We start from the raw sequence: 14,259 nt of genomic DNA on the forward strand, positions 1-14,259 counted from the left end.
CATTTAAAGTTACTTGCTGTACTAAGAATGGGTCAGCAATAAAATGTTTCTATCCAGCAACAACTAGGTTGGATATGCAGAGAAATCACACCTCTGCTATTTTGGTTTCCAGCTCAGAATGTTTTGCTATGAAATTACCTAGAATTCACACAGTTCATCACAATTCTCAGATGTCTCATTTTTGTTCTTTAATATTTGCAATTAAAAAAAAAAATCACCAGAAGTTTATTTATAGGACAAAATTAATCTGGATAAGGAACAGCAGCATTAAAAAAGCAGAAAATCGCAGAAGCCTGCCTAGCTTCCTGGCCTACATCAATGACCACAATAATGGAGCCATTAACACTAATCACTTTGCCTTGTGAATGGTTTTAAAAAGCACATTCACCTGACACATTAAACAGAAGATTTTGCCACTGTGCTGCCTCTGAGTGAACTTAACCATGGTATGTAATATGACAAACTTCCTACCAGGGAGTGTGGCCAGCAAATCAGAGGTATTATTCCTGTCTCCTTGGCACTGATGCAGCAGCACCTTGAATACTGTGTCCAATTTTAGGCCCTCCAGTTTAAGACAGATAAGGACACACTGGAGTGGGCCCAGTGGAGGGCTACAAAGGAGGTCAGGGGGTCTGGAGCACATGACTTTTGATAAAGGTGGACTGAACTGGGCTTGTTCAGCCTGGCAAAGAGGAGGCTGGGGTGATCTAACAGCAGCCTGCAACTACTTGAAGTGCAGCTCCAGAGATGATGCATCCAGACTCTTCTTGGTAGTGGCAGCTGATACCACAAGGGACAATGGCCACAAGCTGCAGAAATTCAGCTGAGACATTCAGCTTTGGGAAATTCAGATCAGACATTAGGAAAAAATTCTTCCCCAAGAGCATCATGCAGTTGTGGCACAGGTACCCAGAGAGATGATACAACTCCTTCCCTGGAGGTTTTCAAAACCTGTGTAGAAAAATGCATGGCTGACCTTACCGAGCATTGCCAACAGCCCTGCTTCAAGCAGGGTGTTAGACTAGCAACCTCCAGAGCTTCCTTCCCACCAACAGTCCCATGATTCTATGATGTACTTCATTATACTGTGCATCACTCAAATGACATGTACATCATACAGCTTCAGCTTCCTGAGCTTCCTGAAGGTGCACTGCTGTACTGTGCAACTGCATTTTCAGTAACTGCATTCCCACTCTAACAGAACAGTATACAAGGGTATGAAGAGCCATGTTCAATTAGAGCTCCCTAGAAAGAAAGAATTCTCCCTAGCTTTCCTGCCTAGCACACACCTTTGTGCCAGTTACACAATCAATGGAGAAACACAATACACTCCTCCTGCTTCCAAACAGCTGAGAGCTAGATAGATTAATTGTAGTCACGCCACTAATCTTGTTCTGCAGCTGGAGCCTTGGCCTACATCTACAAGGGCATCACATTCACAAGTACACTGCTATTCTGGAACAGCTGTTTCTGCCACTTAAGTCAATAGATGTTCTGCAGGTAATTCATAAGGCAGCAATATTAGATGGTCCCTTTACTGGACCACATCCCTTCTATTTAAGTGAAAATAGTTTGCCCATCTGTGGATGGAAAGAACAAAACCCATCAGAGTAATCCCCAATTCACCAAGAAATTGAGTAAGGATAAGTGTAGTCATCATTCCTCTATGTAAAGCAAGCAGATAATTACATAGAAATAGCCCCAAAGATGTTGCTTTACAATCAACTTGGGCATAACATCAACAGCTTTGGGTAAATTAGGTATCTTGTAAAACCTCACTGAAAAAGGGCATGAATATAGTTTGCACAGTATCATAACTTACCAGAGATCCTACAAATAACAGTCCTAGAGAAGCTAAAGACAGCAGGATGTATGATACCACAATGCTCCCGATTCTAGTCAGGTCCTGTGAAACAACAGAATTGACAATGATTCATAAAGTATTTAGGGGCACCCTATACTGTCTGCATGCATGTTCTTGGCAAACTGTGTATTCATTCTTGGATTCCCATGTAGATTTAGTCATACCATACTCTTGTCCATGGAAAAGCCACCATCACCAACAGAAAAATGCCAGGCTTTGGAGAAGACTGAAATTGAAACCATCTCTAAGTCCCAGCATCTCAGAAGGTTTAAAAACTGGATTTCACTGTGAAGGCAAACAGGAAACCTGCTTTCTACCCTCATGAATTGCCAAAATTGAGATCTGGATCCACAATTCAATTTTGCAGCCGGGACCCATGTTTCATTGCCAGAGTCAGTGTAATTTTATACTATGGCAAAGGGCTTTGAAGAAAGTTTAGTCCTGTTCCCATGTTTGTGGGTCCTTCCGTAAAACCCAGCCACAGAGGACTTTTCTGCATTTTATACACATTCTGTGAAATACCATCAGGTTCATTCACAGCACTGGCAATGAAATTCACTCTGATGTCTTAGTTGTATTTAAGTAGTTTAGAGTTCAGCCTATTCTCAGTAGCAGGTGCAAAATACAATTCTAATGGGCTTCAGTGGGCAAGGAATTTTACTCTGTTTCTGACCCACTAGTAACAGCTAAAGAGAAATTCAGAGTTAAGAGCTTTCATTTGCTTATTGTAAAGCCAGATTTCTTTGCCTTTACTGTTTTCAAGTCTAAATTTGCACTGTAAATAGTGCTATAATAAACAGTCCTCAAAGATATGCATGAACATCTGCAGAGAGTCATACTTGGGGTGTTCTTGTGGTGCATTCTAGGAATCAGTTTCCTCCACACTGAACACTTATTTTAAGTCAAAATCCTATAAATCAGGGATTTTCTATAAGGAACAATTTGTTAATGATTGACCCACTGCAAATAAGATACGGGCAATGCTCTATTAGAGCTCTGATTGTGCATAACATCCAACTAAGAAAGGGCAAAGAGAAAGTGCTGCTTTCAAATAAACAAAAGAGCAGGTGACATGCAGCACATAAACATTAAGTGAACACAGAAAACAGCCTCCACTGTACTTCAGCCACAAGAGGCACTGAGTCAGATTTCCTATTTGTACTGCATAGCCTCTGCTACAAAGATTATGTATAATGAATCTAAACTTTCTGATAGCAAATATATTTTGCCTGATTTATGAAAGCAGCTGCTCTCCAATTAATTAAGGTTCTGTCCACACTAGAGAAATCTGCACTGGGTATAACTACCCCAGTAATTTATCAGATGAATCATACTGGTATATTTGTCATTATGTCATGGTGAGAAGCTAAGCAATTTTACTGGGATAACTTTGTAGATATAATTGAATCTGTACAACTAGTACACCTGAAATACTTTTACTGCACATAGATATGCTCTAAATACTCAACAAAAATAGAATTTTGTGACTGAGTATCTTGTGATTTGCACCCTTTGTGTGGGTTGATCCATTCTTGCAGAATTTAAGCTTCTATCCATCCTAATAAATTAAGTTCCAGCTTTCCCTTTACTGTGGACTAAACCTTAGTAGGCCGATTTATTATTGCTTTGTTTCATTTGTAATCATTTGCCCATTATGAAAAATCTGCTGCGCTGATCTAATGTCACAGCCAAAAATTCAGCCCTGTATCTTGAAGATAAAATATGGATTCTTTTTCAGAAAACTCTTTTCACCATTTCAGGGCACACACAAATGCAGCAGTCACTGTATTATATGAAGTACATGTGTATTATACTTTTAATCAGAAGAGATACTAAAAGCACCACCCAAGGCTACTGACATCAACTATACAATCAGAGAGGAGTACAGGAACTTACCTCCCCTTGATCTGACAAAAACTGTTTAAATGGAGTAAGCAAGTAAGACAGCAGGTCAAAGGCATTCTGAGCTGCTGGGATGGTCCCGTAAGTGCTGTACCAGAGCATCATGCAGAGAAGCTGTGTAATCAATCAGAAAATACATAATGAGCATCTCTCATTATACAAACATTCATTTTCATTTCAAGACTGCATAATTAACTAATTTAGTTCTCATTGATTTCATGTTGATCATCATTTTTGCTTTAAGAAGTCAGGTATTTTCTAGACTGTAGCTTGAAAAGAATAAAAAGACTGAATGCTAAAATGCTCAGCTACTGTTAACTGGATGAGTATCACTACGTTAAGCAAGCTTACTCTGATCTACACAAGCAAAAGGACTGCCCATGGTAGCCTGCACATCGAAAGATCAACAGATTCCTCTGACTTCTGAACTTTCAGCATTCTTACTTTTAGATCAAAACTAGTAATTCAATTAACTTTGAATGTTATTAAAAGACTATTAAGGCCTATCTCATACTATACAAAGCTCTCACAAATAGCCATGTTCACACAGGTATCCCTATGAATAGATACACACACACACGTTGAAACATTTCATTTGAACCACTGCGCACACCACAGTTAACATATAACTACAAAAGCAATGATGCTATATTTAACACCCTCACAGAGAGGTATACCCTCATCCCCAACCATGAAGGGCACACTGCAACTTTAAAGGATACACCTCCCAATCCACTTTTTAACAAGATGATTATCTACCCCTGTAAGTATCAGCTACAGAAGATGGATTTGTTGGGAGATGGGTCATTTGGCAAAGGAGGCATTTGCAGAGGGGCAGGGAATGGGATGGGAGCCTGGGACATCAAAAAGCAGGGGCTGTTTGCAAAGCAAGGCGGTGAGAGGTGGCTGCAGAAATGAGCGGACTGCAGCTATGTCCATTGCTACATCTACAATGAATGAGGAGGAAACCTCCCAAGCCAACAAAGCTTAAAAGAAGGGTTCCAGCATTTCAAAGCGGTGACAAGCTGCCTTACCAGTATCTGTGAGAGGACAAACAGATACATGCTGTCTCCAGGCATTAATCCATTCCACCAGGCAGCCCAACCAAGCAGTGCTGTTTTCTGGGAGGTTTTCAGGGACTGCTCCTTCCTGTTCAGCTGTCCTTGCTGTCCTTCAGCTTCATGCATTGACTCCATAACAGCTGGATTGGAAAGACCTTCACATGAAAATGACATGTGCAGGGAATGAATAGTATGTAACCCTTGCAGCCGCTGCAGAGCCTGCAAAGGCTATTGTTTTCCTAGAGACGATGGTTACCTCTCAGTTCTGCATCAGTAAGTGCAGCTCAGGATTGCGAGCGTCACACTCTATTAGTGCAGCTGTATTCACCTGCCTTCGTCAGAAAAAAAGTGAGTGTGGGTGGATAAATTATTTTCCCTTTCTTTCTGGAGGTGCAGATTCTGGGCTTTGTTGTTAATAAATTCTCATTTACATCGCTGCACCTTTTCATTTTTACTTTTTAAAAGGAACCATCTGTGCTATTTCCTAGCTCCACGCTTCCCGGCTACAGGGTGGCAGAGAACCCATTTTGTCCCTCCCCACCTCAATTTTTCTATTTCCCCTTATTTGTCTGCTTTGTCTAATTTGATTATAAATTTCTGAGGTAGAGACCGTTTCACGTTATGTGTCTGAATAGTGCTCAAGGGGTCTGGATTTTGGCTGAGTGTCCTAAGGCACTAATAAAATAGACTTTATTCTAATAACCTACTTCTTGGATGAATTCATACTCAAGAGCTATTTAATAATGTTGTAATGCTATTCCATTCAGTGGAAATATGCACTGGAGTGGCTAGTCCCTCAGTAACAGTATTTTGAACACAGTCTGTGTAGATATAAAATAATTTACAAGCTAAAAGGAGTGAAAGATCAGACCCATTTGATGTAAGTACTACTGATTTACATCTTTCCACATGAGAAAAGCCCCAAGGCTGCCCTACGTACAACACTATAGCCTTAAGCCTAAACCAGCCACCTGTGCCCCAGGGAAAGGCCACATTGTTGCCCATTCTGTGTTTTTTTTGAGGTCAGGTTTCTACAAAATGTTCCTCTCAACCAACATTTCTCTCAATGTCTCACAATAGTAACTCTAAGTCACATAAGCATCCATAAACTAGCCACAGCTCTAATTAAGCAAATGAAACATAGGACCCATGTATCAGCTGAGGGTCTGGCCGTTCGTACAGTAAGGATTCATGAAAATATCCCATTCTGATTTCTAAAATACAAAAATGTGAAGGTGGACAGGAACATGAGATGCTTATTCCCACTCTGTGATTGTTCTCCCTCCCCTCACTGAAACGGATCTTAGAACATCCATCCCTGCACAAGAGAACAAGGTGTTTGGGAAATGCTGATGGCTTCCTCTGCAAGGTTCTCCATTCTCATAGCTGCCCAGCAACAAGAGAGTCATCATTGTGTCATGACTGGGGAGACCCAGAGACACAAAAAGGAGCACCTGCAAGGTACTACCAGGTACTTCCCCAGGAGCTCAAGTTACTGGTTTCTCATTTCCAAATACCTCCAGTCAGTTTATGATGGGTAGTGGCCTCAGCAGGGTATGCTGGGTATAACTGGTTATATGTAGCTATTTTCATTGTCTTTACACAGGTATTTCTCAGCATAGAGAACGTGCATCTAGACAGACATACCTATGTATGTCATACCATAGGTATATGCTGAAATTAACTGGCTATTTGCCAGGAAGGACTCAGTACAGTAATTTGTATAAATACTATGAAAATTTCATACTAAATACAGGTCAATAAAACATGGAAAAATATGGAACTAAAAAGGCAAAATCAGTAGTGTCAACAATCCCAGCCTGGATTTCTCACAGTGGTAAAACTTCCTTCACTTTCATCTATATGTCTTTACTGCTAGAAGACAACCGCTTGAAAATAGCACTTTTCAAAGAAAAGCAGTTAGTTTCAGTTTCTGGAATATAGCTCAAGAGATCCCAGGAGCTCTACCCCTCTGTCCTCCAGGCTCCAGGCAGTAATCTACAGTCCATGACAAACCCCCTCAAGAAACACAGGGAACCCAGGCGCAGTCCTTGGTGTCCAGGGTCACTGACCATACGCTTAACACCTGACTTCTGATATCATGCTACATAGAGCTGGACTCAAAGTTCTCCAGGAGGACAACACAGCGGCCACATTAAGCAGCCACAGTTAAGGCTGTCTAAATACTTTCAATGCTGACCTTCGTTTTCATTTTCTATAATGTGCTAAAACTTAACAGTTAAAGTTGAAAATTTTCAAGCTTCCAAACTGCTTCATGTCTCACTGGATTTGGACAAGAACTGAGGGGAAAATCCTTGTTAATATTTGCCAATTTTTTTCTGCTATTTTTGTGGGATGTTTATGCTCTGTGTTTTGGAACAGGAATTTGAAATTTAGCAGGAACAGAATCTTGATGTCAGAAATTATTTTTGCCATCCATGCAAAAAGACATGCACCTGTGTCTGAGATATAAATCTTCAAAAATATCTATTTACACATATAGTTTATTATGGGTTGCTCCTAAAGTCTCCAACTGTCTGTTTTCACTAAGCATGTTTTAAGTCCTACGTTTCCTTTATCTGCATTAAATAATGCACTGCTATCCCTAAGAATGGCTAATGAACCTATTTACTGTTTTTCCAAATCCTGACTTCCTTTCTTGGATACAACTCCCCAAAGCTCAAGATAAAATGCACACAGAGCAGAACTAAAACATCTTTGGGAAGACAACTAGCACAAGGAGCCAGGGAATGCAGATTTCAAGCTCAGTTTTCAACTCTAAGTTACAGTATTTCATATTTCAGAAGACCTTTGTTTTAAATGACCAAAAGCTCATTCACCTGCCTTATGCAGCAGGTAAACAGAATTTCTTTGTTTCATATCTGTAACAGCCTGAGATTTTACAAGGTCACTTCTGTCTACATTGGAAACAGAATCCTGACTCTAATGCGACAATGTGAAGGCCACTTAACCACATGCCTTCTGGAACAAAAACGTCAAAGTTAGGGGACTGCTCTGTGTCTGTAACCATGGGGATCTATGCCTCTCCACAGCCCAGGAGCCCAGTTCCTGGTATTCCAGTGTTGTCTAGCAACAGCTGTACAATTGTAGGAGTCACATTCTCCTTCTTATGACTGCCCTCTATGAAAGACAATAGACCACTTCTACTTTCAATTATTTTCACTGCATAAGGTAGAGATCTGGTCTATGGACCTAGGATTCCAGCTCTGCTGAATTGATACAGTTCAGCTGTTATCAACAGGTATTTTCATTAATACAGTAAAAGACAATGGAGCACCAGGTCAAGAACTAAAATAATGGAGAACCGTCTGAATTCATGAATCTTAATCTGTACATTTATACATGTCTTGGGTATACAAAGAAAGTGCCCTGGATTAATTAAAAGTCCACTCAAAAATTTGCTACTCCAAATCACAGAAGATTAGATTTTAACAAACATAACGATGCCCACCTAGGGTTCTATATTGATTTAACTATGTCAGCTTTAAACAATACTTCAATTACCATTCACACTTCATCTTGCAATCCTATATTCCTGTACTATTTGCCCTAATGGGCCCTAGTTTCTTTCAGTGCACAGATTAGGTAATAAATGAGTGAGACCTCGGTGAAGTTTTCTTATGTCAATGTCAGTGCAAAGGTTTTGAGACAGCTGACAATGATGACTACATCGAGGAGGAGTAAATTAAGCCTCTCCTCTGGTAGTGGTTTGACTGACAGTGAAATCTAACATCCATGTGATATCCTCCTGAATTTCTGCATCATGGAGATTGGGATTCAAGTTCCACAAGTACTTCTGCTTTGATGCAGGGCTATGCTTGCTAGAAAAATCCCTTTGGCAGAAGAATTAAAAGGTCTCTGACATCTGTAGCAGCCATATGGCTTGTTAAATCAACTTGAAATTTCAGAACAGCACCATAAACTTAACCTCATTCTTGCTGTTCAGGGAAAGGAACTTTCTGGATCAAACGAGTGATCCATTTATCTTGTATTCTTTCCTTAAACATAGCCACCAATACAAGCTGCCAAAAAAAAAAAAAAAAGGCACAACACTTTGCTATGGAATAATCTATACAGAGAAACATCTTTGTCCACTCCCAAGGTAACAGCTGGCTTCCATAACTCAGACAATGACCATTTTAAAACCCTTGTGCCTCCACATCTCTTTCTTTTTCTGACTTCTTATGTGGGTACATAAAGGGCAGAAGAATGAAACAAGAATACCTACATACACTCTCAGAAAAACATGTGCTTAGAGTACTAGACTTAACTGAAACACTAAAAGGCACTGTAGTAATGGTAAGTCAACAATGCCTTGCAGTAACAAACATACCATGATCCAACTGAATGTTGCTGTGAGCGAGGCATCAGCAGCTCTGTAACTCAACTGATTAATACTTAGAGCCTTCAGAGAAAAACAAAACAGAACAAAACACACCACCCCAGGACCACGTATCCTGGCCGTATTTCCTAATGAAGTTAGCACTTTAAAAGGAACTTGTGTCCTCTCTTGTGCACGGGTGCTAACACTCAAGGAATTGACACAGCTCCATTGGCAGACTTAATTTAACAATGTATTTTTGAGATTAAAAAAGACTTGTTCCTTACCAAAAGGATTTTTATAATAGAAATTTTCAATGCACCCCAGCAATGAAAATATAGTGCTCATACAGTTATTAGACTTCTACTTACATCCATAACACTGTGCCTGTGGGAATTATGCTTCTGGGGGATTGGGTGGTACTGCCTTTTCACTGGGAAATACAAATTTTGTTAATGGTGGCCTCTTCTTCATTCGTGGTGGATTCCCCAGGCTCTGTGGAACTACCTGCCAGACATACAAGATAGGAGGGAAAAAACAGGCCTCATCTGTTCTGCCAACTCTCAAGCTGCAGCAGTCAACACGCCACAGCAGCTCAGCTGCATTGTCCCATATTTGTTTTACATGTGCGTAAATCCATATCCTTCTGAATCTGTCTATAACTTCACAATGGCTGTGCACAGCAAGAATTTAGTCTATAGGAAGGGACCACAGCATGGAAGCATTGCATAGTATGAACATGCCAGCAATACTTCACACATCCATTCAACACTTCACGCCAAAGTCCTAAATCCACCTATAGCCTCTGCATCTTCAGATATCAAAATACAACTGCCTACTGAAATCACTGTCTCTGATTTCCGTCTAACTGCTAGGGAGACCTGCTATTGATTAGAGAACAGTAGATGAATGCATACTACTGATATGGGTCTGGAAATCAATTGCTTATTTTCACATGCACCTAAATTGCATATGCAGAACATAGACCCGGCATTGAACTTCACGTATCTGGTCAAGACCTTGTTAAATCTGCAGGTTATCAGACACACTGATTGCAGGCAAGTCCAGATGATGGCAAGACACATCAAAGCTGAATGAGCTGCCTCAGAGTGCACATGAATGAGAGGCTTGTGCTGGAGGGTAAAAAGACAGCTCATCTATTCAAAGCTTTGGGAGAAAGGTATTGGCTTCCAATACCTTTCCAATTGACTCCCAAAGCTTTGGGAGCTTTGGGAGAAAGGTATTGGCTGAGAAGACATTCTCTTTTTGCTTGCCACTGCAGTATGAGAAGGATGAAACAGAATAATCATTTTTTGGTGATTCTCATCTGGAAACAGAATAATCATCACTGAGTCAACTCAGAAACTTTTACTGAACTTCTTTATAACCAGCCAATCTCAGATATTAAGGAGCTAAACATAATGACAGAAGCTGGATCTTTACTGTTTACAGATGGGTACAATTCACCACCTAGGAAAGTCTGTTTTTTCTTGATGCTCTCTGCACTCCTAACTTATCTGACAAGTTATGTTAAAAATTACACTCAAGATCTAATGAGCTACGTTGAAAGCTGGGAATGCTATTTCCAACACTTGCTATTATCCTAAGAATGCATCTCTCTCTCTGGCTCCTCTGTTATTAATTTTTTTTTTTTTTACCTTCCTAGTCATGATACAGTACTGACTACTTCTACTCTACTCGATCCCTAACCTGCTCTGTTTACAAGAGTTCAATACATTTACCTTTTCCAAATGGCTGAATAAAACATTGATTGGGAGGAGAGCATCTTGTCCCTAAAAGTATCTAGATTAAGAGGTACCAAGAAAAACAACCCCAAATGCACCCTACAGCTACCTACTACTACCCGACTGGAGACAGAATAGATTTACAACAATGTAATTGTCTCAATACTTCCAGTTCCACTCCAGAAAAAGTCCTAAGTTTTAGCTGCCAAGAACTTGTGGTTGGTAGATCTTGCATTTGTAATGCAAAACCACAGAGAGAACTACTTCAGAAGATACCAGACAGCTTAATTCAAACACTAGCAACAACCCGGACAAATCCACATATCCCACTAAGTTTACCACTAAACACTGCAAGGCACCAAAGCAATTCTAAAATCACTTTGGTATCTAACTGGAAGCCAGTTAGATTCATCCAGTGGTCCTTTGTAGGACTGCAAACTGTAACTACAGACTTCATTCTCCTCTCTGTGTAACACAGCTTGAAGAAGAAATAAGCCTGACATACCATTAATCCAAGTAAGAGGTCCAAACAACTGTAACTACCATCTCTGACACATTACAGAGGAATGGAAAACTCATCAAGACTCAGTCTACATAACCAGCAACCTGGTTGTCAGTCTCCCATGTTACTTATTCTGAGATGAAATTCAGCTTATGATTTCTAATGCTTTCAGTTTGCACTAAGTGTCTCTACCCTGGACCATAAGAATTAGCTGGGCCAAGCTATAGGTATTCATGGCTGTGTGGGGAACAACTGAAATTTTTAACATTCAGGGATTCTGTTTGGAAAAGCTGGATGTTTTTGCTAAAATGATCACACTGGAAGTAGCCAAGCACACTGGTATTTAATTCACTCTGATTCCTGGGTTGATACACCCATGAAGAGGAATGCAGCTGCTCAAGAGCTCTTAAGTGACACTGTTTCAGGCTCTCTGAATATTCAAGAGAACACCATTCCATGCAGGTTTGGTTGGGGTTTTTTGTTTTTGGTTTTTTTGGGGGAGTGGGGGTGGTGTTGGGTTTTTTTGCATGTTATTTACATCAGCTGAAAGGGAAAAAGTTCATCTGAAAGATCAAACTCCGCAACACAAGTCCGGAAAATTTGGTGACAACAATGCACACTACAGCTTTAAAACTGAGCTTTTAGTAAGTATGACCACTGATACAAAGTGTCTACCTGCTGTTGCTTAGCCTATAGAGAAAAATCTGCTTCAGTCCTCCCTTCTGAAAGAAAAAACACAGAAACTGATAATAAAATACCACAACTTTTTGCATCATTACAAAACTGCTTAGAAAGACACTGCAATGGCCCCTCCCTAATATTGAGTGAGAAAGGTTAATTTACCCTTGTGTGACAGAGGACGACCCACAAATACCAATTTTCCTTTGCACTTGCTTGTCCATGAACGGCAGCTAGCATGCTTCAAGTCAGTAGCCTTCATTCTGAGAGAGGCAAACATTTTCTGTGGAGTTCTGTGCAGAGAGGAAAATGGGTGTCATCTACTAGCCAGGAAAAGCACTGGAGACTTGCACCTTTCAAGCTCAGCTGGTAGAGTCTGGCTGCTGCTTAAGCCAAACTCTGATTACCAAAATGGAAAGACGCATCAAGAGAAAAAGAAAGCAAGGAGGAAAGTCATGCAGAAAATCTGTGAGCAAGCCAGGCAGCGAACTGAGGTCTATGTATTTCTAGTCCAATGCCTCTACCCTTTCACTGGCGACATTTTTAACAAAGTTGGAGAAGAAACTTTCCTCTCTATTTGAAATAAGTTCTGCTGAAAAGAATATGCAGCCCCTTCTCCCTGCTGGTGGGCTGCACAGCTCCATCCATAAATGGTGTATTCTCATCTCTGAGGGAACAGGAACCTGATGCCAGAGCGTGCGAGGAGAATAGTTGCCTTTCCACTCAGCAGCTCCCTGCTGAACTGCTGAGTCACACATTTTCTCTGCATTCATTTTCACACTGCTCCCACTCAGTCCACCTGCCACTTCATCTGGGATGGGTGGGAGGAGAGAAAAAGAGGTGAAGTCAGAAAAAACGTTCATGTTCACCCAGGACCTTTATTATGATACTGTAGGGTCACATATGAAAGCAAGCCTGCAAGCTGCTAGAGAGAGAAGAGAAATATCAGATTGCAAGACAAACTGCCTCCCCCTCTTCTTCTACAAGAGGAGACTGGCCAGCAAACAGGTTGCAAACCTCATCTGACTCCCAATCAGTCACTGATGTTATGTGCTTGCTGATATGTTCTGCAAATTTAAGGCTTCAGACCAGGCCTTGAGGTTTTCCCTCTTTTCTGCGATTTAGAAGAGCTTTCAAGCTGCTGTGATTTTTTCAACAGTCCAACAGGTCCTGTGTAGTAATTGACTGGCTGCCACAGGGAAGTGCCACAATGATAAGTGCCAATACCATCTGGATAGATTGCAGTTCCTAAGGGCATCTTCAGCTGAGTTGCTGCAGAGGAAATGTCCACCAGCCCCAACTTTCATCATTCAAGAAGATGAAGAGAAAATCTTAGGCATTTTCTTGCACCTCCCATAAAACCCAAGCATAACAGGAGCCAACATATACTACTACCTATTAAATTCTTATGTAGGAAAGGGACTCTGCTATCAGTGAAGGGATACATGTTTATCATGGTTATAGAGGGTCCAGATTGCTCTTAGGTTGGGCTGTACATATAGAAACATACATTTAATAAATTATCAAGGTAGTAATTTTTTCCACAATTGGATTTCTGGACAGTACAGTTTATAGGTAATGAAAAAAGAAAATGCCCAGAAGCTTCCTACATTATTAAATCAATGATCTGAAAAAGCGCTTCTGAAACTGACTTTCAAACTAAACCAGGACAACTGTGATTAATTTTCAGACTAATTCTTAACCTACTGCTACTGTTAGTATTCAGTAGAAAAACTGGGGGCTTGTTAGGAACTAAATAAGGATTTTGTTTTATTAAGCAGAATTAGCAATTCAAAAAGTAAGCCTGTTTTTCCCTGTCAGAAAGAGTCTGTTCTTAGGTAACGTTCAGCCTTGCTTCTCAGTAACGCTTCTGGTGCAAGTCTGTTTGCTTGAAAACGTGCTTGTGCTGTACAGGCCTGAAGTGCAAAGACAAAACCCAGTCTGAGAAGAGTTTAATGACATCACATTAACATGTCTTTCTATATCAACTTCCACTCTCCACCTCCTAGAGTGGCTCATTGTCGTGTTGCTCAAGAAATAGTTCATGAAAAAAATGTGGTAACTACAGAGGACAATAAATATGGGAAAGAAAAAAGCAAAACTCAAAACCTTCTCAAAGTTCCCTGTCTCCATACAGGTTTTTTTGTTCTGAATAATCAAAAGTA

General features: G+C 40.5%; 1 protein-coding gene across 10 annotated transcripts in view; it reads right to left on the reverse strand.

The window, feature by feature from the left end:
* Nucleotides 1–14,259, reverse strand: part of PTPN5 (protein tyrosine phosphatase non-receptor type 5) — an 89,502-nt gene that overhangs the window by 35,775 nt on the left and 39,468 nt on the right. For 6 of the 10 annotated variants that reach the window (XM_075502296.1, XM_075502291.1, XM_075502294.1 and 3 more), the window contains 3 exons: nucleotides 4,801–4,982; nucleotides 3,761–3,880; nucleotides 1,823–1,906 (listed from right to left, as the gene is read on the reverse strand). In XM_075502296.1, the coding sequence (XP_075358411.1) occupies nucleotides 1,823–1,906; nucleotides 3,761–3,880; nucleotides 4,801–4,962 (366 nt within the window). In that variant the 5' untranslated portion in view covers nucleotides 4,963–4,982. Of the gene's footprint in view, nucleotides 1–1,822; nucleotides 1,907–3,760; nucleotides 3,881–4,800; nucleotides 4,983–9,540; nucleotides 9,617–14,259 lie in introns of those variants that run through there. The other 4 variants (XM_075502301.1, XM_075502300.1, XM_075502298.1 and 1 more) reach the window with 3 other exon arrangements.

Source organism: Mycteria americana, chromosome 5 (assembly GCF_035582795.1).
Source record: "Mycteria americana isolate JAX WOST 10 ecotype Jacksonville Zoo and Gardens chromosome 5, USCA_MyAme_1.0, whole genome shotgun sequence".
Taxonomy (NCBI): domain Eukaryota; kingdom Metazoa; phylum Chordata; class Aves; order Ciconiiformes; family Ciconiidae; genus Mycteria; species Mycteria americana.